The sequence below is a fragment of the Equus asinus genome, chromosome 2, assembly GCF_041296235.1.
Source record: "Equus asinus isolate D_3611 breed Donkey chromosome 2, EquAss-T2T_v2, whole genome shotgun sequence".
Taxonomy (NCBI): Eukaryota; Metazoa; Chordata; class Mammalia; order Perissodactyla; family Equidae; genus Equus; species Equus asinus.
The window spans coordinates 160,255,105-160,282,953 of record NC_091791.1 but is presented as its reverse complement, the minus strand read 5'-3'; the positions used below and the strand labels follow the sequence as shown (position 1 = coordinate 160,282,953).

Genomic DNA, 27,849 nt, shown 5'->3' with positions numbered 1-27,849 from the left:
AACTGACCTACACAACTCTCTTTAGTGGTTGATTCTGCCTGCACACTCCTCCTCTAAAACTTCAGCAAATATCCTCTATTGTTGATATTATTCTTTCCTTCAAGATTTGTGATTTCTAACAATTTAAAATACAAAATTTAGATAGACGTGCTTGACAAACTGGAACAAATTCTAAAAGGTATTTTGAATTTCATTAGAGTCTCAGGCAGTCATTTTCCAGAAAGTTGTCTTTAATGTCTATGCTAAATAAATAACATTTACACATAAGACAAAACCATCATAGGCTTTTTATAAGAATCCAAGGTAAATGTACAGAGGTGCGACTATTTCAAATTCTAAAATCAAGCATCTGCATATAAGAAAATCACCATGATTAGAATTTTCCAAGCTTAATTATTCCTCCTTACATAATTTTAAATTCTATATTGGACAAAACAGACACAAATGTATTTGTGCAAATTAACTTAAACAATATGGTATGGCTTCAAAGTCATCAGTTACTTCTACAGCATCACACTACATGAGCACACGTGAGTCACTCTGATCACCATTATGCTTATTCAGTGAACACACTGTACACACCTACAGGCAAGACAAACAATTACACTGCGCCAAATAGGAAGAAAGGATGAAGATGCTATTGGAGCATATTACTATCTAGGGGTTTTAGTAAAGACAGTGAACATAAACGTAACTCAAGAAATACGATTTGCAGGGCTTATCTCTTCCCTTTATGCATTAGAAATTTCTTGTAGAAACCTTATGACTTAAGAGGAAAAACAGGGCATTAGGCACAACTCATTCCACTCTTCCTATCACACTTAAAAAATAAAATTCATTCAATTTTCAAAAATTAATTTCTTATAGGCGCTGGCTGGGTGGCATAGTAGTTAAGTTTGCGCACTCCACTTCAGTGGCCAGGGTTTGCCGGTTCGGATCCCAGGCGCGGACCTACGCACCACTTGTCAAGCCATGTTGTGGCAGGCGTCCCACATATAAAATAGAGGAAGATGGGCACGGATGTTAGCTCAGGGTCAATCTTCCTCAGCAAAAAGAGGAGGACTGGCAGCAGATGTTAGCTCAGGGCTAATCTCCTACTACCTCCCCCTCAAAATTAATTTCTTATAAACTCAGTCAACAATTTCTTTAAAAAAGCGTAAACTCTGCTTTAAGAGATCAAAATAAAATTAAAAAGTTTAAGTATTGCCATAATTAAGAAGAACAAAGTCATTTATGTAAGCATAAGAATCCAAGTTGCTTGGATAGATGCGCACAGCAATAATCCTGAGCTACAGACTGACATGTGGATTACCTTGCAAGTCATGTCACCAATTGCTAATTTTATTTACATTAACGACAACTCCTAGCAATTACAAGTCCACAGGTTTACTTGTTGGCAATAGTTGAGCTTTTCCAATAGGATTTTTTGGAGACCCTTTATACCAGATTCTTTCTCTTTCTGAAGGTTTCCTAAGGATCCTGTTATTTATCCCAGAAAAGCCCATATTATTATTTATGACAGATTTTAATATATTATGATTTGTCAGATCATCCAAGGGAACCTTAATTTGGCCATCCGATTTCACTTCCTGTTGACAAACTCTGGTAGACCCAAGAGAAGCATTCACGGAGTCCGGGAGCCTCTTCATCTGTGAGAAAGATTTAGAAGTTAACTCCAAGCTTGATTTTGAGACTGCATCAGCATTTGACTGTTTGCACGATGCCGACTTCTGTTCTTGAGGACCTGATTTGGGACATGAAATAGAGGAATCTTTTGACTTTGTACTTTCTACACAAGAGGAAAGAGCGCTGTCACAGCTCACTGATTTAACCAGAGGAGAAGTGGCGTCACCGACACTTGCCAGTTTATGCCTTACAGGTTGTCTGCCATACTCCAGCAAAGAATTAATTCTTCTGACAGACTGACGGACAGGCGTTCGCTGAAACTTAAGAGGTGACTTTACTTTTGTCTTATTCGGTTCATGTAAAGAAAGCTTGTTAAACCACTGTATGTGGTCTGAAACCTTCCCCTGCTCTGTCATTTGTAAACTTTCAGAAACCATTTTATCACGTGTTTCCACAAGTGATTGCTGTTTAACAATTCTCACAACTCTAGGTTTTGACAAGTTTGTTATGTTGCATGTACTCTGCTCGGAGGAAGAGGAGTTAGCCGCGTCCTCCCTATAAGCTGTGCATGTCTGTAAGTTCTCTTCAATCAGATCCTCGTTCGCCTTTAATTCAGTATTTCGTTTATCCCTTGGGGACTGTTGTTTCTTTATTTCTTCATTACTGGGCAATTCTTCTTTGCTTAAATGATCTTTTGGTATATTTGAATGAATGCTTTTTTCATGTTCCATCTTCATCTGAGTTGAGTAACATTTCATAGTTGCTTCTTTATCCAATTTTTGAGTTGGATGTGATGAGAAGTCTCTTTCTGAAAAACTATTTTCATCTTTACTAGTGTAGTGTTCATTTGATTCTATCACAGTCAAATCATTAGTTTCAAGTAGGTTTTTCTCTGGGCTATATTCCATAGAAGACGTTTCATTTAATTTTACTTTCCCCACATTAGTTATTGATGACTGCCTGTGATTTATCAATGAATGAAGATTACCTCCCGATTCAGAAAATGCTTTCTGAATTTTCACCAAGGTCTCTGTGGTCAAGTTATTTTCATCCCCACTAAGAGAACTTCCAGTTGTGTTGCTATTTTGGTTACTGTGTACATTAGAAGGGGTGAGTTCATATGAACTAACAGGTGACTTTTCAACCGTACTGTCAGACTCCAAAGAAGAGTTTTCCACCTCAAGATTTCCTTCTATTGGAGAAGCTTCATTTGCCTCTATTTCTTGAAAACTTGAATTACTAGGTCCTGTCCAAGACATCCGGTAACTTGTTCTATCTAGTCGCTCTGGAGTTAATAAGTTTTCCTCAGACTTACTGATCTTTTTTGAACCTAAAATAAAGCAGTTCAGTGTTTTTAATCATTTATATTTGACTTAGTTTTGCAATATTGTCCAAATACGTGGCAAATAAAGGTACTAAGCATTTAATTCCAATAAATTAAAGATTTGTGTTGAAAGAAATAATTTTTAATATAAAAACATCAAACATTTTCATATTTACATTTATAAGCATCCTCCAACTGTTCACAGAAAAATACATTGCCAATTCAAATATTTTCACTATTCAAACACAAATTTTAAATTTCTAGAATAGTAACTTACTCAATATATTTTATCATTAAATAAGCAACTAAAGGTTGTATGTCAATTTGATCTCAATAAAGCTGGGAAAAAAATTTATTTAAGAAGCAACTAAAGTAGACCTTTGGGGTAATACTCTAATAACATCATGTAAACGTACCTTTCTTTGTTAATCTTTCATCAATATCTGGGCTAAAAAGCAGACCTGTTTTTACAGATTCAATCCTATTTTTTAAATTTTGTTGATTTGCAAGTCGTCGACCAACATTTTCACATCTATTGACACCAGAACACCCATTCTGTACAGAAAAGAAAAATTGAAAAAGTTTTGGTTAAGAAATAAACCTAGTTAATTCAAGATATTAAGACAAAGTTTTAAATTTTTTATAGTTATCAGAATCCTCTACAGCTAATAAGAATGATACATCTAATTGAGAAACAATTTTATAGCAAACACAAATATACTTGCATGCATGCTGATGAAAACAGCAAGCATCTGACTTGGCTATTAGTTGATATTTTATGATCTAAAATAAAAGCCCCATATATTCATTACAAAAAAAAAGGAAAAAAAATTTGTGCTGGCTCTGTGCCAGGGCCTGTTCACAAAAGTAAAAGAAAAGCAAAACAAAACAGACCAAAATCTTACCTTCATGGAATTTACATTCTAGATGGGGAATTTTGACCAGAACAAGATAAACAGTAGATTATATTGTATAATATACAATGTATAAGGTGATAATGCTGTGGAGAAAGGGAAGCAGGGTAAGATGGATATGGAGTGGTGAAGGGTAGGGTATTACTAAACAGAGTGATCAGAAGAAGATGATTTGTGAGTAAAGAAAAATGAGGGTGAGAGTCATGAAGGCATAAGGGGGAAGAACTTTCTAGTGAGAGGAAAATGCCAGTCTAAGGCTGAAGCCAGGTCTGGCACATTCGACAAATAACAAGGAGGCAAGAGTGGACAGAAGGGGGAGTGGCAGGAGGGCTCAGACAGGTGGGCCAGGTACAGATCATGGGGAGCGTTGCAGGTCAACGTAAGAACTCTGGTTGTTTTCAGAGTGAAATGAGGAGTCACTGGTAGATTCTGAGCAGAGGAGTGACATGACTTACCTTGGGTTTTAAAAGGATAATTTTGGCTACAGTAGTGCAGCAAGGTAGAAGCAGGTAGCCCTCTAGTAGGAGCTTAGTGCAGCAAACCAAGTTTGAGTTGACAGAACTTAGAGAAGGTTCGAGATGTAATACCGTGAAAACTGGTCAGTCTGGATATGCTCTGAAAGCAGAGGTATGACAGGATTCCTTAATGGTTTAGACAGGGCCTGAGAGCAGAAGTGAGGGGTCCAGAATGGCTGAATAGTTTTTGGCCTAAGAGACTTGAAGAATGAGCTGCCATAACTGAGATGGTGAAGACTGAAGGCGGAAGTGTGGTTAGGAGTGAGGGGGAGGAGCGGAGAAACAGCGGCAGTGAAGAAATGCATCTTGGGAACTCTATCTGGGACAGGTTACACTTGAGACATCTATTGGATTGACATCCAAGTGGGGAAGTCAAGTAGGTAGATGTTAGGAATCAGTCAGGTTGTTCAGGAGAGCCTTCTGGGCTGGAGATACAAACTTGGAAGTCTTAAGTAAATAGTGTATGATGATTAAAGCTGATGATCACCTTGAGTGAGTGCAGAGAGAAAAGAGAAGTCCAAGGACAAAGCTTGGGTATTCCAATGTAAAGGAATTAGAAAAGTAACCAGTGAAGAAGGAAGCAAATCATGAAAGTAAAGTGTCCTTGAAGCAGTGAAAGAAAGTATGCCAAAAAAGAGCAATGGTCAGCCAGGTCAAGTCTAACAAGGACTCATATTTGTCTACTGGTTTGAGCAATGTTGAATTCATGGGTGACCTAATGAGGGTGTTGGGGATGAAAGCCTCACTGGAATCGATTTAAGCAGAATAAAAAAGAAGGAACTGGAGACAGCAACTCAAGTATAAGAGTTTGGTATAAAGAGTAGAGAATGGGACAGTAGACAGAGGAGAGGCAGGACTGAGAGGGTCTTTTAGCATCAAGTCTATAGCTCTATGCTCATGTGAACATCAATGAAATGGTGAAAGACACTTACTACATCTTTGCTACTTTTCCCCAGACTAAATTTCAAACGAAGAGATCTTCGAACCTTTTCTTTACGACTGATTTTAGGAGAGAAGCAACCTGCTTTTCCTGATTCCACCCTAAGAAGAGTGAAATTAAAAAAGTCAGTTTACAGCATAAAAACTGGAGAAATTCTTGAAAAATTAAATTTGAAAGTCCAGAGCAAATCACCTTGCTAGTAATTGAATGGAGTAATAATTTTCTAAAATCAGTTAAGCTTTAAGACACCATATATGAACACTCTTGTTTTGCATATAAAAATCATCTTTCCTTTTTATCACAACAGTTAGTCACCTATAAACTAGAATTATTAGAATAGGCTAGCTTTTTAAATTAACAGGAAATTTTAAAATTATACACATCAACATAAAATAGGATTTTAAGCAAGCAAAGTGGACTCAAATTAGGAATCTTTCTCTGGAAGATGTATAAAGGGCATTTGACTAATAAGACTATAAAAGCAGAGGAGATTTTTTAAAATTATGATTCAAATATGATTCTCAATAGAAAGACAAACAAAATATTTTCTGAACTATATATACCTATATCTATCTAGTGAAAATGAAATGTCCTGGGTAAATTACCTGCAAACCTTTTTGCTTGCAATCCTTTTACTTCGCCTCAGCACATCTGTACTGATCAAATGGTTTCCACTGACGGCTACAGGAGAGAGTGAGCTCTGAGATGACCCTTCTGGGCTTGTATCACAGTGAACTATAAAAATAATCACATGTAATATACCACACATACTTCCTTTCTTTTCAAAGTATAAAGGATTAATAGCAATTAGATTTAAAGTCTTAATTTTTACCCCAAAGCAACAACAAAATCATATCATTTCTGGTTAGAAATTTTGGGAGCCAAATAACCCAACTCAGCTAAAAAAAAAAAAAGGAAAAAAAAATCAATTCCTTACTTTTTACTTGCCTATTAAAGGTCAGGTTAAACATTACTTTCATATTAGAGTTTTGCTTTAAACTCTTTTAATAATTCAAGGGAGGAGTGTGCACTGTTGCAGACTGGAGAAAGAGCGAGACAGACTTGAGTTTGTCCCACCACCTACTAAATGGCTTTAGGCTCTGAGAATGGACTTCCATGGTGGATATAAATATTACTGTAATGTATATAAAATGTCCAGCATAGCACCTGGTACATAAGATTAATTAATGCCATTATCAACAATGAACTATTGAAAAACAATTCAGCTCAGAATCTCAGTATCCAGTATGCAGCTGCTAGCCAACTGCCGTCCACCTGACTCTGGAGTGTAATTTGTCCCATATTTTTGACAAACAAACAAAAATTAATTATCTATAACTCATGCCTAACCACTTGGCTACTGCTATGTTCCATTCTAACAACTGGTGGTTACAGGAGCTCATTTTGTTTTAGGGTATTTAATACTATCTTATGAAACCGACTACAATAAAAAATTAGGAAAAATATAAAATAGTTATGAACAAAGACTCGATATACATTTGACTTATATTTGAATCATGCTCAGGTACTCTTAAATATAAACCCTCTCAACTCATCGTTGCTATTAGTAAAGAATTCACCTAAGTCCCCAAACAGAGACAACCAATATTTTTCAGTTACAAAACCAGAAAATAATACAACCATTCCAGTGACTTTTGGGTGCATTTGGCTAAAGAAAGTTTTGGAGGCAACATAATATATCCAATGAGACACAGGCGGCTTTATCCTAGGGATGCAGGCTAGTCATCCTGAAAATGCAGCAGTGGTTACAAGGAGGCGCAGCCAGAATATACAGAATAACGCACAGTTATGACACATATAAGAAAACAATTATAAATAAGTACTTTATAGATTATAGATTAATATTGTTGCCATTATACATTTAAAAAAGCATCATATCTGTTATAATCCAAACTTACAAACCAACCCATTTTCAATTTTGTAGATTAAATGTATTGAATTCTGGCTGAGAAAGTAGGGTCAAAGAAAAATGGTGAATTCAAGTAATAGGATTTCTGATGTTGAACTTATTAATTTTTTTAATTAAAAAATTCACTGGTTAAGTAGGGTCATAGTAATGGTACAGTAACACAAGAAAGTTTAACCTCTTTTTGGGGAGCTTGGAACAAAGGAATCAACAGATGTTAGGGAAGATGTGGTAATGCTAATAAACAAAGGCAGGTAGAACTACAATTCATATGTGACATTTCGACATAGTCCTCCAAAGAGGAAAAGACTTTAAATATTAAGAAAACGCTAAGTTACTTCAAAGGAGTTTAAGTCTCCAACCTCTGAACAGTGAACGAACCATAGACATAGAGTCAGCGTTCTTATTGTTACGCTTTAGTGAACTGTAGAGAACCTGTGGAAGGCCATATAGAGAACAAGTTGCTATTTTGTTCAACTTTTTAATAAAATAAACAAGGAAAATATAAACCTTTTGGGTAATAGAAACAAAAGAGAGGCTTTTGGGAAGAAGATCGTAACCCAGATAATGAATTCAAAATGAAACTCTTAACATTGTCTGAAATCAATAAAAATCTAAAAGCATCAGAGATCAACTCGCATTTTGACTAAATGTGAGAGAAACATGAGATGGGAGACTCTGGGCTTAGTTAGGGTTTCATTTCATTTTGGGTTGACCAAAAGGTTTATCTGAGCCAACATGATAAAGGAGCCAACTCAATCTAAGACCATGCTAACAAAAGTCTGGCATCCAAATGAGCAGGATTATATTATATTTCTCTCTGCAGGCTCTGGTGGGCCACATTAGGCACTCAGAGTCCATTTGGAAGAAAATGGCTGGGCTAGTAAGGGATCTGGAAACCATGCCACAAGGAACAGCACAAAGTTTTCATTTAAAAAATGCTACTTGAGTATAAAACTTTAAAAATACCCACTCCTGCCTCCCCAAACAACAATCCGCAATGGTTACTCCAATGTTAACACCCTCACTTTGGATTCAGAGAAGCTCAAACTCTGGCAACCTCAACTCAACAGAAGACAGCAGTACAGTCCTATCAATAGATCGGGAGGTAACTAAAGTAGAATTCAGGATGTCTCATCACACTAAACCTGAGCACCAGTGCTCAGATAGCACCAGTGCTATCCACAGAAGCCCAAACTCTCACTCTGAGTTATTTATCATAACTTTCAATAGGCATGGCCATAAAACACACACACGCGCACACAGACACACACACACACGTACATTAATTATACTGAACTAGTATCTAAAAATGTTTTAAAAATTAAGGGACTTTATAAAAATTCAGACATTTGACAAAACAGAATAAAGCTCTGGCTCCTCAAGGCTGGTATTCTTATGAAATAGCACTTTGCCCAGAATAGGCACTCTTGTGAATGTTGACAACACAATTACAAAAGTTCTATTTGCTACCTGATACTGGTGTAGAACTGCTACCGAAGAGGTTACTTGGCAACAACTCAAAGTTAAAATTGTGCTTGATGGCCTTCCTTTTCTTACTTGAGAAACCTTGAGAAGAATCTACTGGCAGTTTACGCTTAGCATTTGGCGTAAGAATCACTGGTGATACAGACAGCTGGGCTGAAAAAAAAAACAATTTGTTGTTTCTCCCACAGAGTTGATAAAATACAAAAACTTTGTATAGTTTCTTCTTATAAAGCTATTACTTAGATCTAACCAAAGAATGGGGGAATGGGGGATATGTTTACATTATCAAATATATAACTAAATCAATGCTACGCAATTACTTAAAATGAAAATAGGGAAGTCTTAGAGGCAAGATTCTTAAGAAACAGTAGTAACTTAAACCAAATAGACTAAAATATGCACATCACTCACATTAAGAATATTAACATAGGAAAGAAAATTACAACAAAGAGTTAAAACAAAAATGGATCTAAATAGGATTTTTGCTTTTCATCATGACTCAGTGTTAATGAGTTAATTTCTTCAATCTGGAAAACAAAACAAATGATCATATTGTCTGTTATTGGGCTGAATAATTTCAACCACAAGCAAACCAAGATAAAAAATTGGAAGATATACTAATAAACTTCTGGTTGTAAAACAAAAATGAGATTGAGTTATTTTTACATGTTCAATAGCATTCAATTTACAAGCAACAGAAAAACAGGATTTAGAAGATTAAACATGTAACAACAGACTAAAAGAAATTCTTATCTACAATTTTAGGTTCATTATATCCAATGTAATTAGCAATGTCACAACACAATATTATAATACATTATCTCCATTGAAAATAATATTTGGTGCGGCCAGCCCCATGGCCGAGTGGTTAAGTTCATACACTCTGCTACGGCGGCCCGGGGTTTCTCTGGTTCAGATCCTGGGCACAGACCTGGCACCACTCATCAGGCCACGTTGAGGCGGCGTCCCACATACTACAACTAGAAGGACCCACAACTAAAATACACAACTATATACTGGCAGGATTTGGGGAGAAAAAGCAGAAAGAGAAAAGAAAAGATTGGCAACAGTTGTTAGCTCAAGTGCCAATCTTTAAAAAAAAAAAAGAAACTAATATTTGGATTTGATTAAACCAAAATAAGTTAGGGAATTATTATCATAATTACTTTTTATATAATATACAGAAATTTTCATTTAAATAAATATATACAATACCTACCAATTCTTTCCTGTTGAGGTGTAATAGAGGGTGTTCTGTTAGATTTAAGTTTATTTAATGCTCCACTAACAAAATCTGAAATGCAAGACATATATAATCATATAATCAATTATAACAACATTTACCTATCTTTCACCAATAATTCTTTATTGGTATTTGTGGTCTTCTAGAATCTAAGTTTATATCAGCTTATCCATTTTAAAGTCACTTAAGGTTATTTAAAAGAAATTACTTTAAAATAGAAAAAAACCTAAAGGATATATTTTTAGTCCATTCCCCACTTACAGTCCCCTATCTCTTTCAAAAAAAAAAAAGACATACAATACAGAATGAAATGTAAAACAAGTGTGTGTAGATATGCAGAAAGAGTATGGAAGGGGAATCCTTACTTGTTGAGGAAGGGAGGAAATGGCAATGAGAGAGAAAGCTTTGTAAGTGAAGTAAAACCTGGACAGTGTTCTGAAGGACTAGTAGGTGCTGATTAGGTAGGAAGATAGCTTGCGGGCAAGGTGAACAGCATATGCAAAGGCACGTGAGTGAAAAGAGGATTTATGTACTCTAGGAACCAGTAGTTTAATATTGCTAGTGTAAACAGTGAGCAGCAGATATGGTGAAAGATAAGTCTTCTGTATTAGGCAGAACAGGGCCTGTATGTCGTTGTGAAGAACTTGAACTTCTTCAAAGGCAAAGGGGAGCAAAATCATTAGATCTGCATTTTAGAAAAATCACTTTGGCAGCCATGTGACAGATATAAGGGGGTAAGCCTCCTTGGAAGCAGACAAACTAGCGGAAGGTTCTTCTAAGTATATTACTCAGTCATTCAACAAATATTTATTTTGTACCTATGAAGTGTCAAGCACAGTGCTAACACTGAAGATACAACAGTGACCAAAACAGACATGGTCTTTGCCTTTATGGAACTCGTTCTAGTGGAGAAAACAAACATTAAATATCCTAAGGACATAAATACATAATGACAAATGGGTAAGTAGTCTGAAGTACAAATGTAACTACAGATTTAGACTGGGGAGTCAGAGAAGGTGTCCCTGAGGAAGTGATATTTAGGTTGAGACCTGAAGGAAGAGTGAGAATTAGCCAGGCACGAGATGAAGGTCGGAAATGAGGCAGGTGCAGTGGAAACGGAAGCAGGAATAAAGGTATTTAAGACATCAAGATGAAAAGACTTGGTGATCAGTGGGATGTGGGATTGAGGAAAGAGTAGATAAGGGCATCTAGAATTCTGACTTTGATGACTGAGTAGACAAGGGTGCCACCCAAAGAAAAAGGTAATTATACAAAGAAGAAGCCGGCATGCCTATGAGACACTGAAATGGATATGAATCCATTTGTGGGAAGATCAGGACTAGAGAAGCAGATTTGGGAGCCATCGGCCCAGAAATGGTAGCTTTCAAAAATAAGAGTGAATGAGATCATTAAGAAGGGGGTAAAGAAGAAGGTCAAATATGGAAGAATGGAACATTTAAGAGGTGGTCAGAAAAAGAAAGTCCAGAAAGTGAGCAGAACAAATGGCTGTAAAGAGGTTGGGAAACAGAGAAAGCACAGTATTATAAAACACAAGGAAAGAAAAAAATATATCAGGGAGGAAATAGTCAAGTGGTCAAAGAAATTCTGAAAAATACAAGTCTAAAAAATATACATTGGATTTAGCTACTGGGAAATTGTGATTTCAATGGAAACAGTTTCATGCAAAAATATGCCCCTAATTTTCAGCCACAATGAAACACAAAAGTCCTTTGAATGTTTACCTGTTTAATCACCATATATCAATCAAAATAGTTATTTAAGTTCTGTTAGAGCCCACTTATGTATTGAGAAATCATACACCCTCAAGTGAAATAGGTCCAAACCAGAGGAGAATACTGAAAACCTCAATGAAGAGCCAAAAATAGGCAGTGCTCTAACTGGCAGGCAATGGCTTAAACAAACCTAACCTATATGGCACCTGGGCATTAAACCAGGTTAATATGGGAGAGGGAAAAGAAACAAAGGAAAAAGGAAGAGAAATGAAAAGCAGAGCAGAAGAGAGAAGAAACAACTAAGCAGCAGACTCAGCCACAGCAGATAACACGATTAGTACAGCGCAGCAAAATCAGAAGTACGGAAAGATAAACTGTTCCCTCCTTAATCTGAAACTGTCTTGACTGCATCACGGGCCACACTGAAAGTACAGACTGTGTCTCTGGAGAAAGGGAAAAATTAAGTCTCAATCCCTTTAATAACTCATGAGCTTATTATATGTATTTCAGGAAGCACCGCACTATTAAGGGCATCGTATTAATCAGATCAGTTCAGTCCTGCACCACCATCCATGACAGACATTCGTTAGGGCAATAACAATACAGACGAGCACACACACTCACGTACAGAAGCAAGAACAGGAAAATTATGACAGACAAATCCCTCTTGCTCAGATTATAAGAGTTTGCTCATGGAATCCTGTGTAGATTCTGGGGCAATACAATCATTAAGAACTGTCATACCCAGCATAAAATTAAGGTAGAGTAACTAACTCATAAATAATAAATACCGAAATTAAAAGTTCTGGAGATTGGTTGCACAACAATGTGAATGTATTTAACACTACTGAACTGTACACTGAAAAATGGTTATGATGGTAAATTTCATGGTACATATATTTTTCTACAATTTAAAAAAAGTCAAAAGATTCTTCAGAGCAAATGCAATCAAATAATATGGATGTTTGCGACATTTGAAAGTGAGATGCAAAAAAATAGAAGGCTAGCCTATAACATGAAAAATAAACACTGATGGTTTAGAGCTCCTAAACAGTTTCAAATTGCAATGAAATTGATGTATTTTAGTGACACTTGACAAACGCCATCTTTTCCTGTTTTCTAATGAATAAAGTACCTCTGGGTTTAAGCCAAATATTAGTAACTCGATTTATTGTATTCATTCAGTAGTTTACGCCTATTCAGTAAAGAACGCAAATAAAACATGTTCTCTGTATTCAAAGAGTATTAAATATAACTGGTAAGAGAGTTTTGCACAAGGAATAAATATAAAACCAGATAAAAACTGTTAGAATCTAGAATATTATAGAATGTTGGAGCAGAAAAGAGATTATTTGTCCACTAAAAAAAAGTAGGGTGGGGGGGCGGCTTGCTTGACATTTCAGCTGAATTTTGACAACTGGATATAATTTGAACAGCAGGGGCAGACAGAAGTAAAAACATTATCATCAATAAACGGTATAAGCAAAAGAACAAACTGTCTAGAAAACAATAAATAAAGAATGCAGTTTGACCAAAATATAGAGTGCATAAAGGAGAGACAGGAAACAGTAGAAAGGCATGCTAAAGCCATCCTACAAAAGACCTTTAATCTAGGCTATAACTATCAGTATTATCAATGAAAGTTTCTAAATGGGTGTGTGTGTGTGAGATACATGATTAGAGTTCCACTCCTCTATCAGTGGCCATGCTGTGACAGAATTGAGACACTAAGTTTTGGTTGTTTTATGCCACCCAGTTTGTGGTACTTTGTTACAACAGCCCTAAGAAACTAACACAGAAGGTATAAGGCGAATCTACAAAGGAGGCAAAGAAGAAACTAAAGAAGGCAATGAATGCCAAATAAGCCAAAAGATTCAAAAAGGCATGGGATAGTTAATAACAACTGGTTCTGATACTCAAAAGATAAGAAATTTCCTAAGGCAACTGGAGGACAATGGCCTCAGTCGTCTTGATCAAGAAGGAGACAAGAAGTCTTATGACTGATTCCACATGATGAAACTTTGGGTCTTTTTGATTCTTCCTTGGTAACGTTTCCTTCATTATTTAGTTCATATGCATAACTAATTTATATCACTATTTCAAATCATGATCTCACACTCGGATTATTGCCACACATTTCTATTCTCCCTACCTCTATGTCTCAATTCTTCAAACCAGATAATTTTCTAAAATATTTTAATCATGTTATGCCTCTACTCATAAGCCTTCAATGGTTCTCCAGTACCCAGGTTAATGTTCTAATTGTTTAGCCCGACACTGAGATCATCAGAATATCATCCTAATCCTCAGGATGAACCCTTCACTCAAGTCACACTGGTCTATTTACAGACATAGATTACTTCTTCCTTACACAAATCTTTCTTAATATCCTTCGCATCTAGAATAGGATACAAGTATTCTGACCCTCCACCCAATTCTCCCAGATTCTACCTATTCTTCAAGAAGGTTCAGTTTGACCTCCTCTTTGAAGAGTCCCTGATCATTACAACCACAGAAACTGTTCTTCTTTGAACACACTTTATGTTTGTGCTAAAGATCTAGCACTCAATATTAGATTGCATGGTCATTTTTACTTTTCACTTGCATGTTATGTCTTTCCAGTTATGCTGTAAGCACCAAAAAGATATACACCACAGCTTATGATTCTTTATGTTCAAATGCATTTGAGGGATAAAAGCAAGTCGCTGACCTCTGCAAAATGGGACTGCAACTGCCACTTACCTCCTACACTTTGTCTTCGCTTTCTCTTACAGTCACCAGGAGTTTCACATTCACCGTCTTCAATGAAGCCTTCTAGTGATGGAGTAGCACAGAAACCATCAATGCCCAACATAGCTGGTATCTTTTCCAGGATAAAATCTGGAACTTGCCCTAAACAAAAATGTTCATAATTAAGATCTTTCCTCTACTCCCCCTCAAAATGTTTAAATAGCACATACCAAATTTCTAACATTTGTCTTCATAGTTCACTTGGAAAGAGCTGGGATCTCCCTCATTTAAACAAATCCTGTAGCTTAATAATGCAACTATAGCTTACCAATATCTGATGCATAATCAATAAGAGTCTGCACTACCGCAGCCTGTAATCGTAGCTTTTTCTCTGTGTTAGCAGACATCTTTTCATGTCCTTCACTTGTCTGAAGAAGGTTTGGTGCAAATATTACAGCAAGATTGCTGCTATCCATCTTATTCTCACTGGACCTTAAACGAAAAAAGCTTTTATCAGATGGAGCCAAAGATAAAAATACAGAGTTAAAATAACGTTATTTAGCACATTTTGAAGATCTCTTACTTTATCAAACACAAGTCAAAATACAGTTACATTTCATCTACCCATCTACGTGAATGGCTTGAAATAAGACAGAACAGGAAACATACAGCTTCTGTGTGCTTAATATATATCATAAAAATCATGCTAACCATAGACTCCAACTTTTGTTCTTCCACACAAATTTAACATGTTTATTTGATTTTCAAACCCACACATGGAAAATTCAAAGTATCAGAAGGCCGCAAGTATGTCTAGAACAAGCAGCCTCACTGAGAGCAGGGAGAGGGGACAAATTTGAAAAGTAAAACACAAATATTTTAAAAACACAGTAATCTGAAGCCATTCAGTGGACAAAGAATCCTATAACACCAATAAGCCATTAAGGCATTCATAATGATGACTCTAAGACAGCAAGGAAATATTAAATCATTTGGTATACTGTTTCTTGAGGGTATACTTCTTATAGTAAGGAAATATATAATATTTTTTAGAAAAATTTCCATTCCAAATGAAATTTAATTTATTATCTATAAGGGTAAATCTAGCTAGTTGAGAAATCAAACAATCATTTCCCAAGACTTTTAATTACTACTTACCTAAGAGAAACATTCCTGAGAAAGTTAAAGAAGTATCTTAATATATCAATTGTGTGGTCAGCCATAAGACAGGAGAGCAACAATGTAGCTTTGTTCTTCTCCTCTGTTCCTAATTGTTGAGCTTTGAAAAGCGCCTCATGCAAATCAACTGGGAGAATGGGCTCTGGCAATTCCCTAAAAAACTGCTTAAGAAGTCCCGCAACGTCACAGGGAAGTGCAGAAGACAGGCAGCTTTCTCCGTGATCCAGTTTATTCTGAAAGGAATGCAATCACCATGAGCAGATGGGAGCTTAAGAGTTTATTGCAAAGAAAGTATCCTTTCTTATACCCTAAAAAGCTATCTTTAATACATTTCTCTTAACTTTTTTAAAAAATATGTCATTCCCTTTTAGACGGCTAAAAACGATAAAATTAAAAAATTTTTTTCCATTTCAAATAGTACTCTATAGGAACGAGGACCATAAATTTCAAAGTACTCTAAACTTTTTTAAAGCATTATACATATAAATAGCTTGATTGTGGTGATCATTTCCTAATATATACGTATACCAAAACATCAAGTTGTGTACCTTAAACGTACACAATAAAACTGAAAAAAAAAAAACAGTATATAAATGATATACAATTTCTTTTAGTAAAAAAAGGGAGTTCTTCTGCCATGAAAATTTATTTGCAAATTCAATTTCTGTCAGTAATTCATGGATAGTTCTAAATATTTCAATTGTAAAAACCAAATCAAAAAGTGGTACAAATGAAAAACGATCATTCAAAAATATGCTTACCTTTAGTGCTTTTAGACGAATAACAGATCCTGATTTCCTGAAAAGTCCTTCCGTGTGAATATGCTCTTCTAAAGATGTGCAAGCATCAACAATAAAACTGAAAGAGAGAAATCTTTTCAGGTGGCCAGATACACATCTTACTAAATCCTATTCTCCTGCCAAAGTACATGAGCAGACCAAGCACTATGCCCCTTTTCAGAAGCTCTGATGCCACAAATCCTTTCAATCTCTGTGATGAAAGGTTACTTTTAGTTGTCCTTCTTGCTTCCTAAATTGTTCTCTAAGGCCCAATTTTACCCATGGCAGCTTCAGTGAACTGCTTAATCCTACAACCTTGTCAATCCAACTCCACTTCTCTGCTTCTACTCAGAGCACAACATTTGTCTTTTTTACTGCCTCCACTTCTTCATATCCCAGTCTCTACTCAACCATCTCCAGACTCTCCCCCATTACTCCAGGAAAACAGCTCTCATCAGGATCACCAAGGACCTCTGCCTTGCCAAATCCATGATCAATGCACTGTCTTCATCTTGCTTGTTCTACCAGCATTTGACACACTTGACCTCTCACTGCTCATCTTGAAAATACTTTTTTACTACTCTTCTGGTTTTCCTACTGTCTCCCTGACTGCTCCTTCTCAAACTCTTTTCCTGGCTCTTCTTTTTCTGTCAGACCCCTACATGCTAGGATGCCTCAGAGCTCTGTCTAAGGCCTTCTTTATCTATTCACCCTCCACATATGATCTTGCACAGCGTACATAGCTTAAAATATTTACCGTCTACTACATTTGCCCAAAAATAAGGCAGGGTTCTTTTCTCATCCCAACATTGCCTCTCAGAAAAGTCAGATATGTTATGGGGGAGAGTCTGGAAAGGGCTGAGTAGAGACTGGAATAGATTTATTTGTACAAGATGACCCAGGATCCATTTCCATATTCTGCTCCAGATCTAGAATCAGCCACTGATTCACAGAGCCCTGCTTCCCTTTAATGGGAAATGATATTTAGAGATCACAGTCTCACAACATAACATATCTGACTTTTCTGAGAGGTAATGTCATTATTACTGGGGATACGACTTTGCAATTCTAAACGCTGAAAATCATTATAAACAAACCTTTTACAGGTCATTTAAAAAGCAAAATAGTAAGTGGTTACCTTATGAAGGTTGTGAATCTACCTATAGGCTGAATGAGGGAAAACTGTTCTAAGGTAGCAAGGTGTTCAATAAACGCTTTTGGACAATGCGTTAATTAAAAACCTAGGTTACTGGACTACAGCAGCCAGAATGAACTCTATTTTGGAGAGAGGGGAAATGAATTAGTAAGAGCTAAGATAGTTTCTTTATATGCATTTTTAAATTATTTTCTTAAGATATAAACTTCCCTAGTAATTTCTGATACAGTCAGTCCAAAAGGTTATAAATAGTGACAGAGAAAAGCTCAAGTGTTGCATAATTATTCACAAATACTCCAATATCTTAGCTTAAATATTCTTTTATTCAACATTTCTAAAATGAACAGAAAATATTAAAATTCTAATTGAATTGGTATTCAGTATATTACTCAATATAATCGAATTGGCAGCAAAAGACTTGGTATAGAAGTGAAAACTCTGACTTAATAAAACAAAAATAATTTGCTTTCTAACATTCATTCATTACTGAACCTTAAAATTCAATCCTGAGAATGAATACAAATTACAAAGTTAAAATATGTAAAAGGTTAAAAGCAATTTTTACATTAGTTAATATTGAAAATAAAATAATTGCTAGTTCAAATCAAATGTGTGAGCCAAGCAACTATTTATTTTTAAACACTCAAACACCAGTTTGAAATATTTATTCTTCATTTCAAACTTTGCTTACCTTGGAATATGTCCATATTCTGGTACAAGAGAATGGGGCAATGCATTAAAAGGTACTCCAAATATTTTACCCTGAAATGACAAATTCAGTTACTCTAACACAAATATTAGGCATAATATAAGTTTTCTTAAACAGGCAAAATAACCTCAGAAAATAAAAAAAGATAGCAGAAATAATCAGTCACGACAATGAAAACAATTATTTCACGTACATTTGGTAAAAAGTAACCACTTTACATTACTTTACATTATACCAGGAGTACAAAAATAGTTAAGATAAAGTCATTGCCCTCAAGCAACGTAGCAAATTCTGTCAGTTTCCAATCCCATAATGGAAAATCAATCCAGTTAGCATTCAGTCAGGAAATTCTCAAACAGAATTTGGCCCCCAACACTAACATTTCCTGAAAAATACTACAGGCTCCTTCAGTAACCTTATAAATACCGTGCTGCCCTTATACTTTTCTTCCTTCACCTTATAAATACTAACTTGTACAAAAGGCAAAGTTGATATAATCAAAATAATAAGTTGATATAATGTAACTCCTGTCACTCATTGAGTATTTCCTAAAGTTATACTGAAGTGGCTGTTTTTAGATCTGATTATCTTTTCTACACTCAATGGAAGAGTGCTATTCAAACTATGTTCTGAAGTACCCAAGGAGGGATCCTGCAAACATTTAATTCAAATTTCATTTAATTACTTTGAGAACCATTTTTCAAAAGTCACATTCAAATTTTATCCATGGAAGATCCCAAGAGTAAATTGGTTAACTCGAGGGTTTGTACACACCTCTGAATAAAGAATCTGCCACTATCTTTGAGCACGCATTCAACCTTAAAAATGTCACTGATGAAGATGGTAGCTTTCACTGGACTTAAAACTAAACTCAAGCCTGTATATGTCGCTTACATAAAATTAAATAAGTGCTATACCTAATCTCACAAGTGTTAATGAGCTGAAAGGCATACGCTCTACAGGAATGCTCCTGAAGCACTGTTTAAGACTATCTTATCTAATCTATAGATTTCTTATCTACACCAAGAAATCATTCAGCATTGTTAATGATTCAACAGACTAACAAAATCTCACTAGTTCCTTTTCAAGCATCTGGCTCCATTTAATTGACAAATATGGAAAAGACAGTACAGTATAGTGCTTAAGAGAGCAGGCTCCTAGAGGGAGGACTGCCAGGTTTTAAATTCTGGCTCTTCCACTTATTAGCTGAGTGACCTCATCATGCCAACATTCTCCACGACTCAGTATCCTCATATAAGTGCTAAGTCATAGAGTTGTTGAGAGAATTAAATGAATTAAAGATGTAAAGCATTTAAATCAGTGTCTGACACAGAGTTAAGTAACTCAAAGAACATTTGTTGCTGTTATGATTGTCACTTCAAGACGAGCTATTAAAAAAAAAATGTTAGTATGGGCAATCCCTTATTTGGGTAAATCAGAATTTCCTTGATATTGTGCAACCAAACAAAATGCAAAAACAAATCAGATGCTGAAGCATCACTAGAATTCAGGGTTGTGTTTTTTTTTTCCTAAAGTCTCATTATTGTCAACAATTGGCTTCACAAGTAACTGCTATAATTTATTTATTTATTTATCTTTTGGTGAGGAAGACTGGCCCTAAGCTAACACCTGTTGCCAATCTTCCCTTTTTTGCTTGAGGAAGATTGTCACCAATCTAACTTCTGTGGCAGTCTTCCTCTGTTTTGTAGGTGGGAGGCTGCCACAGCATGGCCCAATGAGTGGTGTGTAGGCCCACACCCGGGATCCCAACCTGTGAACCTCAGGCCACCAAAGTGGAGCATGCAAACCCAGCCACTACACCACTGGGCCAGCCTGTAACTGCTATAACTTAATATCACAAAATAAAACTAATAACATACTTTTTAAATTTTATGTATTGAAATACCATTTACAATCTCATCTTTAAAAGATTTCTAGTACTTTTCTTAAAAAGTTCAAAACTATCATTAGCTAAAAAAAAATCAAAGAGCTAAAGAAACCCAGTTTTCAAAGAATTACCTATCCTGCTAGATGCCATTCTTATAACACAATGATCTTCTGTATTTCTTTATTAGAATATTTTTACTAGGGTCATGACTATCAATTAGGATGTAGACCACTGATTATCATAACAATGATCATCAGTTGAATAAATGGCATGTGACACTGTGCTAGTCCTATCTACACATCTTGCCATTTTTTAAATCCCCTAAACAATCCAAGGAGAGATAGCATTATTCCCACTTTATAAAGTAGGAAACTGAAGCTTAGGCAAATTAAACAAAGAGCCCAAGATCACATACCTAGTAGAAGTAGGGCAGGATTCAAACTCAAGTCTATCTGACTCTAAAGGCAGGTGTCAGTTTTTCTTGAGTGAAAAAAAAATCCACGTGCAAATTCATATACATACAAAACCAACCATATTTGAGATCTTGGACAGCCAGTTTTACAATCAGAAGAAACCACTCTAGTTTTTAAATATAAACACATTATGTTGCTATTAAGTTGCAAACAACAAAAATAATTTCTCCAGAATTTATAACCTATTAAAAGGTATACAAGTTATTTTTGTAATTTTCTTCTCCACGTACTATTTTCTTTCAGAAATTATAGACTCCCAAGAGCTATGCAAATTAATTATACTAGTTTTCTTCTCTAAGTACTTAGAAAGTACCATATAATTAGGCAAATAAATTTAAAATAAAATGCATTATATTCTATTTATTTTATTTTTCACAGTGAAATTGATGATTCTGTAGAGACATTAAAATCTCATTCAAAATCCCCTTACCCTCAGCACCCAAAAGTTATCAATGGCTTTTTAATCATCACACTGTGGCTTGTCAGTTTACCCACTTAAAAAAACTGCTTTATGTCTCCAAAGTCTGATATAGCCAAGCAGCAAGCTTGTTTTTTTCAAATTGATGAATATAGAGGTATCATCTGAAGCCTGTTTCTAATGCTGTCATACCTCCTGATTCATTTGGAAAAAGTACTGGTCCCCCATCCCTCTCCAAATCTTACTCTAAAACACTGGCGGTGGGGTACTGTTTCTCTCCCTTCCCACACGCTACTTGTTCAAAATACAATTAAATGGCAATATCTGTAGACATTTTTAATTGTCACAATGGAGAGACGCTACTGGCATCTAATAGGTAGAAGCCAGAGATTCTGCTAAACATCCTACAATGCACAGGACAGCTACCTCCTGCCCCCAAGAATTATCTAATTCAAAATGTCAATGTTGCAGAGGTTGAAAAACTCTGCAACTTTCTCTCAATGACCAAAAATCCCTGTAAAGAATCAAGAAAGCCATTCTTTAAATTTCAGCTGTTGACCATCTGGAGTGAATTAGACACACTTAACCACATTTTCTTTTGGATCCATACAGAATGAACATTTTGGCATGACCTGGCAATAAGTGATGGTACAGGGTGAGGCTTTTTCTTTCTTTTTTGTTTTTTTTTTTAACCTAAACTTCCTTCCCCAGAACTTACCACTATTTCCGTGGCTGCTGTTTCATGTCTCCTGCGATCGCACTGCCCTCTGCCACCCTTGACCTTAATGCCATAGGCAGCCCGAAGCTGCTGCAACAAGGCCAACCGCACCAGCCTCCGATCCCACATCCCGGAAACGTCGCCCACTTTCCGAGGCAGGATCTGAGTCCTGACCCTCGTTCGCCACCAAGTCTTCCAATTTCCAAACACTCTCAGGTTTGCCCTCTGCTCCGCTGCCTTCCGGCCCCGTCTGGCACTGTTCCGGCCCCGGACCCCAGCCACTTCCACGGTCGTCCTCGATCCTCTATCCACTTCCACCGACTGTCTTCTCTTAGCCCTTTGATCTACCCACAGCTCACCTTTCCTTCACTTACAACGACCTTCTTTCTTGTCCCCCGATCCTTTCAGTCACTTACACAGACCTCCCTTCTTTCTCCCTGATCCTTTCGGTTCCTTGTACCAACGCCTGTTACCAGCTTCCCACCACTTCCGGCCACTTCCTAAGATCCCGTTTCCTCCAAACCTCACTTTGTCCTCATCCCTCTCCGAACTGTAAAGACGACCCTGCTCCTCGCCCCTCCTGCCCCGGCAGGATCAGTTGGGTGTTCGTCTCCCCGTCCCCGCGCCCCCCGCCCTGGTCCAGCCGCCGGACCAGCCGGCTGCTGGGGCGCGTCTTCCAGTCCCGGTCCCCGCCCGGGCTGGTGGCCGCCGTCACCCCGTTTCACAGGCTGCTCCTTCCCTCCCCCATCAGCGGGCCTGCCGCCCCCGGCCTGCACATCCGGGTGCGCTCACTGAAGCCCAGCAGCTCTCCTCATGCCTCCGCCCCACCGCCTCTGCAGACACCGGTGGCCACTGTGACTGTCCCACCCTCAGTTGAAGCCCAGGCTCAAACGGCAGCGCCAACTTGCGCTCCGCACTCTGATTGGCCCGCTCCTCTTTTCAAAATCAGGACCTCTGAGGGTGGCCAGGAGCTGCCTGTTCAGACCGCGAAGGGTGTGGAGGGCAAACCCAAGAAACATGAAAAGAAAGATGAGTTCTAGTTGCTCCTTCAAAGCCTTATTTTTGGAGCAAAAATACTGTTTAAAGCGTATTTTAATACACCTGGCCTGCGCCTGAGACAATATATTCGGGGAAATGTAGTAGACACCTCATTCTCATTTTTTCAGAACTTGGCTGAAACTGAAGACCCTCTTCCGGAGAAACCGGTTCTACAGAACGCGAAGTGAGACAACTTAAGTCGGGATTCACAAACGCTCATTTTCGTAACCCCAACCCAGGGCCTCTAATGGAAACTTCGACTATGGGAACTGGTCCGTATTTGGGGGACTGATGGTGACGCTCAAATCTGATCGCATACTTAACTACAACAAAGAGGACCTGTCATGAGAGAGTAGAGTGCGGGAGAAATGCGAAGTCCGCAGGAGGCAGCAGCTGCAGAAGCTTCATTTGGTGGGATTTGAAGTTAGGAGATCCGGGAGGAGGCCGGCTCCGCGCCCACACATTGCCGAAACCTTGGTTAGCTTGTTGACAAACAGGACTGCACATCCTCAGCTCGTGTCCTCAAGCTGTTTTTCTATTCTCAAACATCAGCGATCCCGTCGGGGTGTTCTCTGTTTTCTGGGATGTAATTCATTTAGAGCAGGAGACTTGGATTCAATTTAAATACAGACAACCTACCACACTTTTACTACCACCTTGCTCGTGCCCATGTCTACTTAGTAAGAGTAGGGACAGAACTTTATCTGCCTTATCCTCTGTTGTATCCCCAATCGCCTAACAGTGCCGGGGGCTAAATGAATTTTTGCCGAATGAACAAACTTGAGTAGGGTACGTTTTCTTAGAATCATTTTGCTCTCTTTGGAGTTCAAGTCCTTCCCAATCTAAAGAAGATTCTCTGAAGAAATGGGAAAAAAATGGGAGTTAAGGGTGTTGCTTTACTTTAACAATTGTTTATTGCGCGTCTGCTATGTACTGTGGTATAGGATGATGAGCAAAATCTGCAACAGCTTCGGCCCTCGAAGTGGGGGAGAATATGAATCAAGTGGTTACATTAATGGTTCATGCATATAAACTGAAAGAAGTGCACTAAGGAAAGAAATATGATTCTATGTTATGGTAGAATAAAAGATCCTTGTTGAGGTTGGGGAACAGAATGTACCAATGATTTACTGATCTGAAGAATCAGTAGAAATTAACTTGGTAAAAAGTGAAGGTAGGGATGGACGGAGTGGGACCCGCATTTAGGAGACAAAGGCACTGCAGAAAAGCCATCGTTTAACAGGAACTGGTGTGTCAGAGACTAAACCAAACCATTCCTCCTCTTTTCTTCTTGCTTCAGACATAAAAAGTTACTTCTATTGTCTTTAGCCTTCTCCCACCCCCAAACTTGACATTTTTTTGGATTTTAGATGTCTCAGATTTCCTTTTCTCAAAGACCCACGACTACTCTTGAATACTAAGTGCCTTTTTCTATCTATGTCCCAATCCTTTTTTAAAGCTAAGCTCTTTGATTTTGTTTTTTGTCTCCTTTCTATTAAGATGAACATAGAGGTTCTTAAAGATATTAACATAATTATTTGCTTTATCCATATATATATATACACACATATACGTATATAGAACAGAATAACAATATTGCTAACAAGACTGCTGAATAAAGTTTAAGTTTGTGCTTTTTTTTCTTCATATTCTATCCCATTAGGGATGTACAAACAAAATACTGTGTTTTAAATGAATTAGACATTGTTCTTTGGTTATCTATGGTTGCATCGAAGTTTATTTAACGAGGCCCCTATTGATGGATATGTAGGCTTTTTCCAGTCTTCTGCCATTACAAAAAGTTCCTTGTGCACACATAATATGCTTTTACTAATGGATCTTTAGCATAGATTCCCACAAATGGAATTGTTAAATCACAGGGTAAAAGAACATGTTATTTTATTTAATATTACCAAAATCACCTTCACAGGAGTTGTGTGATTTTGTATTCACAGTAGCAATGTATGAGGGTTCCTGTTTCCCCTTAACCTCTCCAATAGAGTGGATTGTCAAACTCCTAGATTTTTGCTAACTCGATAGTTGGGAAATGGTATCTCATGGAGCATCTTTTCGAATGGTGCATGAATACAGCAAAGCACGATGAGTCTGTTAAGGAATGTGGGAGACATACAGTTACGAAGTGAAGGGGGAAAAGCAAGGCACAAAAGAATGTGTGTAGTGTGCTACTTTGTGTGTTAGGGGTGTTAGAAATATGTACACAAACAGACACTTGCTTCTATTTTCAAAAATAACAATGAAAAGGTACACCAAAATCTAATAAAAATGGTAACCAATAGGGAGAGATCAAGGATGGGGTAGGGGGTGGATAGGAATGGAATTAGACCTCTGAATATATCTTGTTTTATAGTTTGACCATGGAACCGTGGTTAACATGTTTAAAATACAAAATAAAATTTAAAAGCAACCTCTAAAATGGAAAAGAAACTGAAATACATAAATTAACATTTTCACCAGTTGAAGGGCTATTTGCATTTCTTTTTACTTGAATTGTCCATCTTTTGCCTATTTTCCATTGGGATGGCCTTATTTTTTAAAAAAATTTTAGAAACTTTGTACATATTAGCCCTATGTGATATAAGTTAAACTTTTTAAATGGCTTTCATGGAACTTTTTGCTGTGCATTTTTTTGTTTGTTTAAATTGTAGTTGATCAATCTCTTTCCTTAATTCTCTGGATTCTGAGTCATAGCAATGTTTTCTCCAGTCCCAGCTTATAAAGGAATTCACTGTTCTTTTTTTAAGTACTGGTATGGTTTTATTTTTTGTATTTAGGTCTCGGATCCATTTGGAATTTATCCAGTATGGAATAAAGAATGGATCCAATTTTATCTGTTTTCATCTGGCTATCTAGCCCTAGATAGTTTTATTTTATCTCACTTCGGTGAACTCCCACACCTACCTTTAAAAGTAGCAAAGCACTACTACTGACGCCACTGTGGAATACCTTGCCTGCATAAAGGGAAATGATCTTTATGGAAACATTAGACTTTGATTATAGTTAGTACCGCTAGGTGGCACACATCATTTTTCTTAGATGTTACCACCTTGCTCTCTTCTGTTAAATCCATCAATCAAGTAGCTACTGAAGTGCCTTCCTGAACCCTCTTCCTCCATCCCTGCTTGGAATGAGAAGACTTGTGTAGCCTTTCAAATCAGATCCAGAGCTTTTCTCCGTAAAGCCAAAATGCTTGTCCTTGAAATCACAGCTCCAAGGCCTGACACATTGCACAGACACATGATTCCATTTATTAATAAAATGGAAACATTGGGGGAAACGTCTATGTTAAATTCGGACTTGACTAAGATAAAAAATAATACAAGGATTTCCTCAGGTCACTGGAGCTATCACCAGAGCAACGGTGCTTCACCAAGATCCCCCTCCAGGGCTGAGGTGCTCGCTTTCTCCCCACTTGTAGGAGTATTGGCTACAGATGGCTCACAGCCGAGTCCCCTCTGAGGACCGCTCTCATGGAAGGGAGCTCCCTCACCCCAGAAGATGCCTCCTCCCTGGGGCAGTCTGCAGTCTGCATGCCGTGTCTAGTTGATGTAGGGGTACATAGGCCTGGCCCCCTTGCCTCAGTTAAGGACAACTGAAGGGCCTCCCAGCTTCAGAGCTTCCTATAGGATGTGCTGAGACCTATGTGGCCACTGTATCACAGCTCAGCCTCTCCATTTGCCCAATCCTGCTTCCTTCACTCCTTTACTCGTGTTATTCCAAGAGCTCACCCCAGCAAGCCTCCTGCGTGCAAATCTCCATCTCAGTGTCTGTTTTTCAGGCAGCCCAACTTAAGATACAGGATTAATGGTTTTCCCTAACCAGTGCTCTCAACTAGAACCTTGCTATCAAAATGTGGTCCATGGGCCAGCAGCATTGGCATCACGTGGAAGCTAGTTAGGAGATAGATAACTCAGGCCTACCTCCAGAACTACTGAACCAGAATCTGCATTTTTATAAGATTCCTAGGTGATTTGTCTGTACATTAAAGTTTAAGAAGCTCTGGTCTAGGCTCAAAAGACAATGGTCTCAGCTATTCTGGATTATTAGTTGGGAAAACCAAACAAAATATTTTGTTGTACTTTATAATATGCAAATTAAACAAAAAGTGGAGAAATGTGATCATCTGACGAGACAATTTTAGGTCTTCTAGTCTCTCAGGTCCCAAGGCTTTCTCTTGACCTTGAGGTTGCCTCGTATGGTGCTCTGACATCTGAAAGAGTAGTCCAGGATTTGTGCCAACTCTGAAACGACTGACAAAACATGTCAAACATAAAGTAATAGCCTTCTGAGACTTGTGAGTCATAGAGATCAACACGTGTTTCTCTTTAGGAAGTAATTTCTGTTCTGGAGCAAGAAATTCAAGCTGCCGTTTTTTTTTTGGAAGGTAGGAAAAATGAGATGGAAAAAGATGATGATAGATAGACCAAAATGATTAAATAAAAACTATAAGTACATAAAGGCTTGAGAACTTTTTTGTGTCTTACAAAGCTAAGAAATGGACAGTTTAATAATGCCTTCAACCACAGTACAGGTTTGATTAGATAGATTATTGTGTACCAATTATGTGGGTGATATGTATTTACTGATTTGGAAGATGTCCAGGATACAATTTGAGAATAAGCAAGTCACAAAATTATATGTATGATTATTGTACTTTATATGTGTGTATGCAAAGAAAAAGGGAAAGACATTAACAGTGGTTATCTCTGGTAAGTTTTCAGGTGACTTTTACATTCTTCTTTGTGCTTTTCTGCTATTATCATCCGAATTTTTTATAATGAGTGTGTTGTGATGGGTTGAATTCTGTCCCCAAAAAAAGATACGTGGAAGTCCTAAGCTCCAGAATCTCAAAATGTGACGCATTTGCAGATGTACTTAGTTATGATGAGGTCATACCAGAGTGGAGTGGGTCCTTAATCCAATATAGCTAGTATCCTTATAAGAAGAGGAGATACAGCCTTGTGAGGTGAGAACACCCTGCGATGATGGAGAAAGAGACTGACGTGCTGTGTCTACAAGCCAAGAAACACCAA

At 37.4% G+C, this 27,849-nt stretch overlaps 1 protein-coding gene across 2 annotated transcripts; it reads right to left on the bottom strand.

Moving 5' to 3' along the window:
• Positions 1–212: 212 nt before the first annotated feature.
• On the bottom strand, positions 213–22,635 carry ARHGAP11A (Rho GTPase activating protein 11A). 2 transcript variants are annotated; one of them, XM_014847305.3, is made up of 12 exons: positions 21,761–22,635; positions 18,246–18,316; positions 16,381–16,477; positions 15,599–15,852; positions 14,769–14,932; positions 14,453–14,602; positions 9,954–10,028; positions 8,720–8,887; positions 5,925–6,054; positions 5,312–5,420; positions 3,367–3,505; positions 213–2,956 (listed from the first exon to the last, which is right to left on the bottom strand). In XM_014847305.3, exons 1-12 carry the CDS (start codon positions 21,887–21,889, stop codon positions 1,371–1,373), a joined length of 3,072 nt encoding a protein of 1,023 aa, XP_014702791.2. In that variant the 5' UTR covers positions 21,890–22,635; the 3' UTR covers positions 213–1,370. The 2 variants fall into 2 exon arrangements, with proteins under 2 accessions (XP_014702791.2, XP_014702792.2); XM_014847306.3 differs by having other exon boundaries at positions 8,807–8,887; positions 21,761–22,623.
• Positions 22,636–27,849: the final 5,214 nt, after the last annotated feature.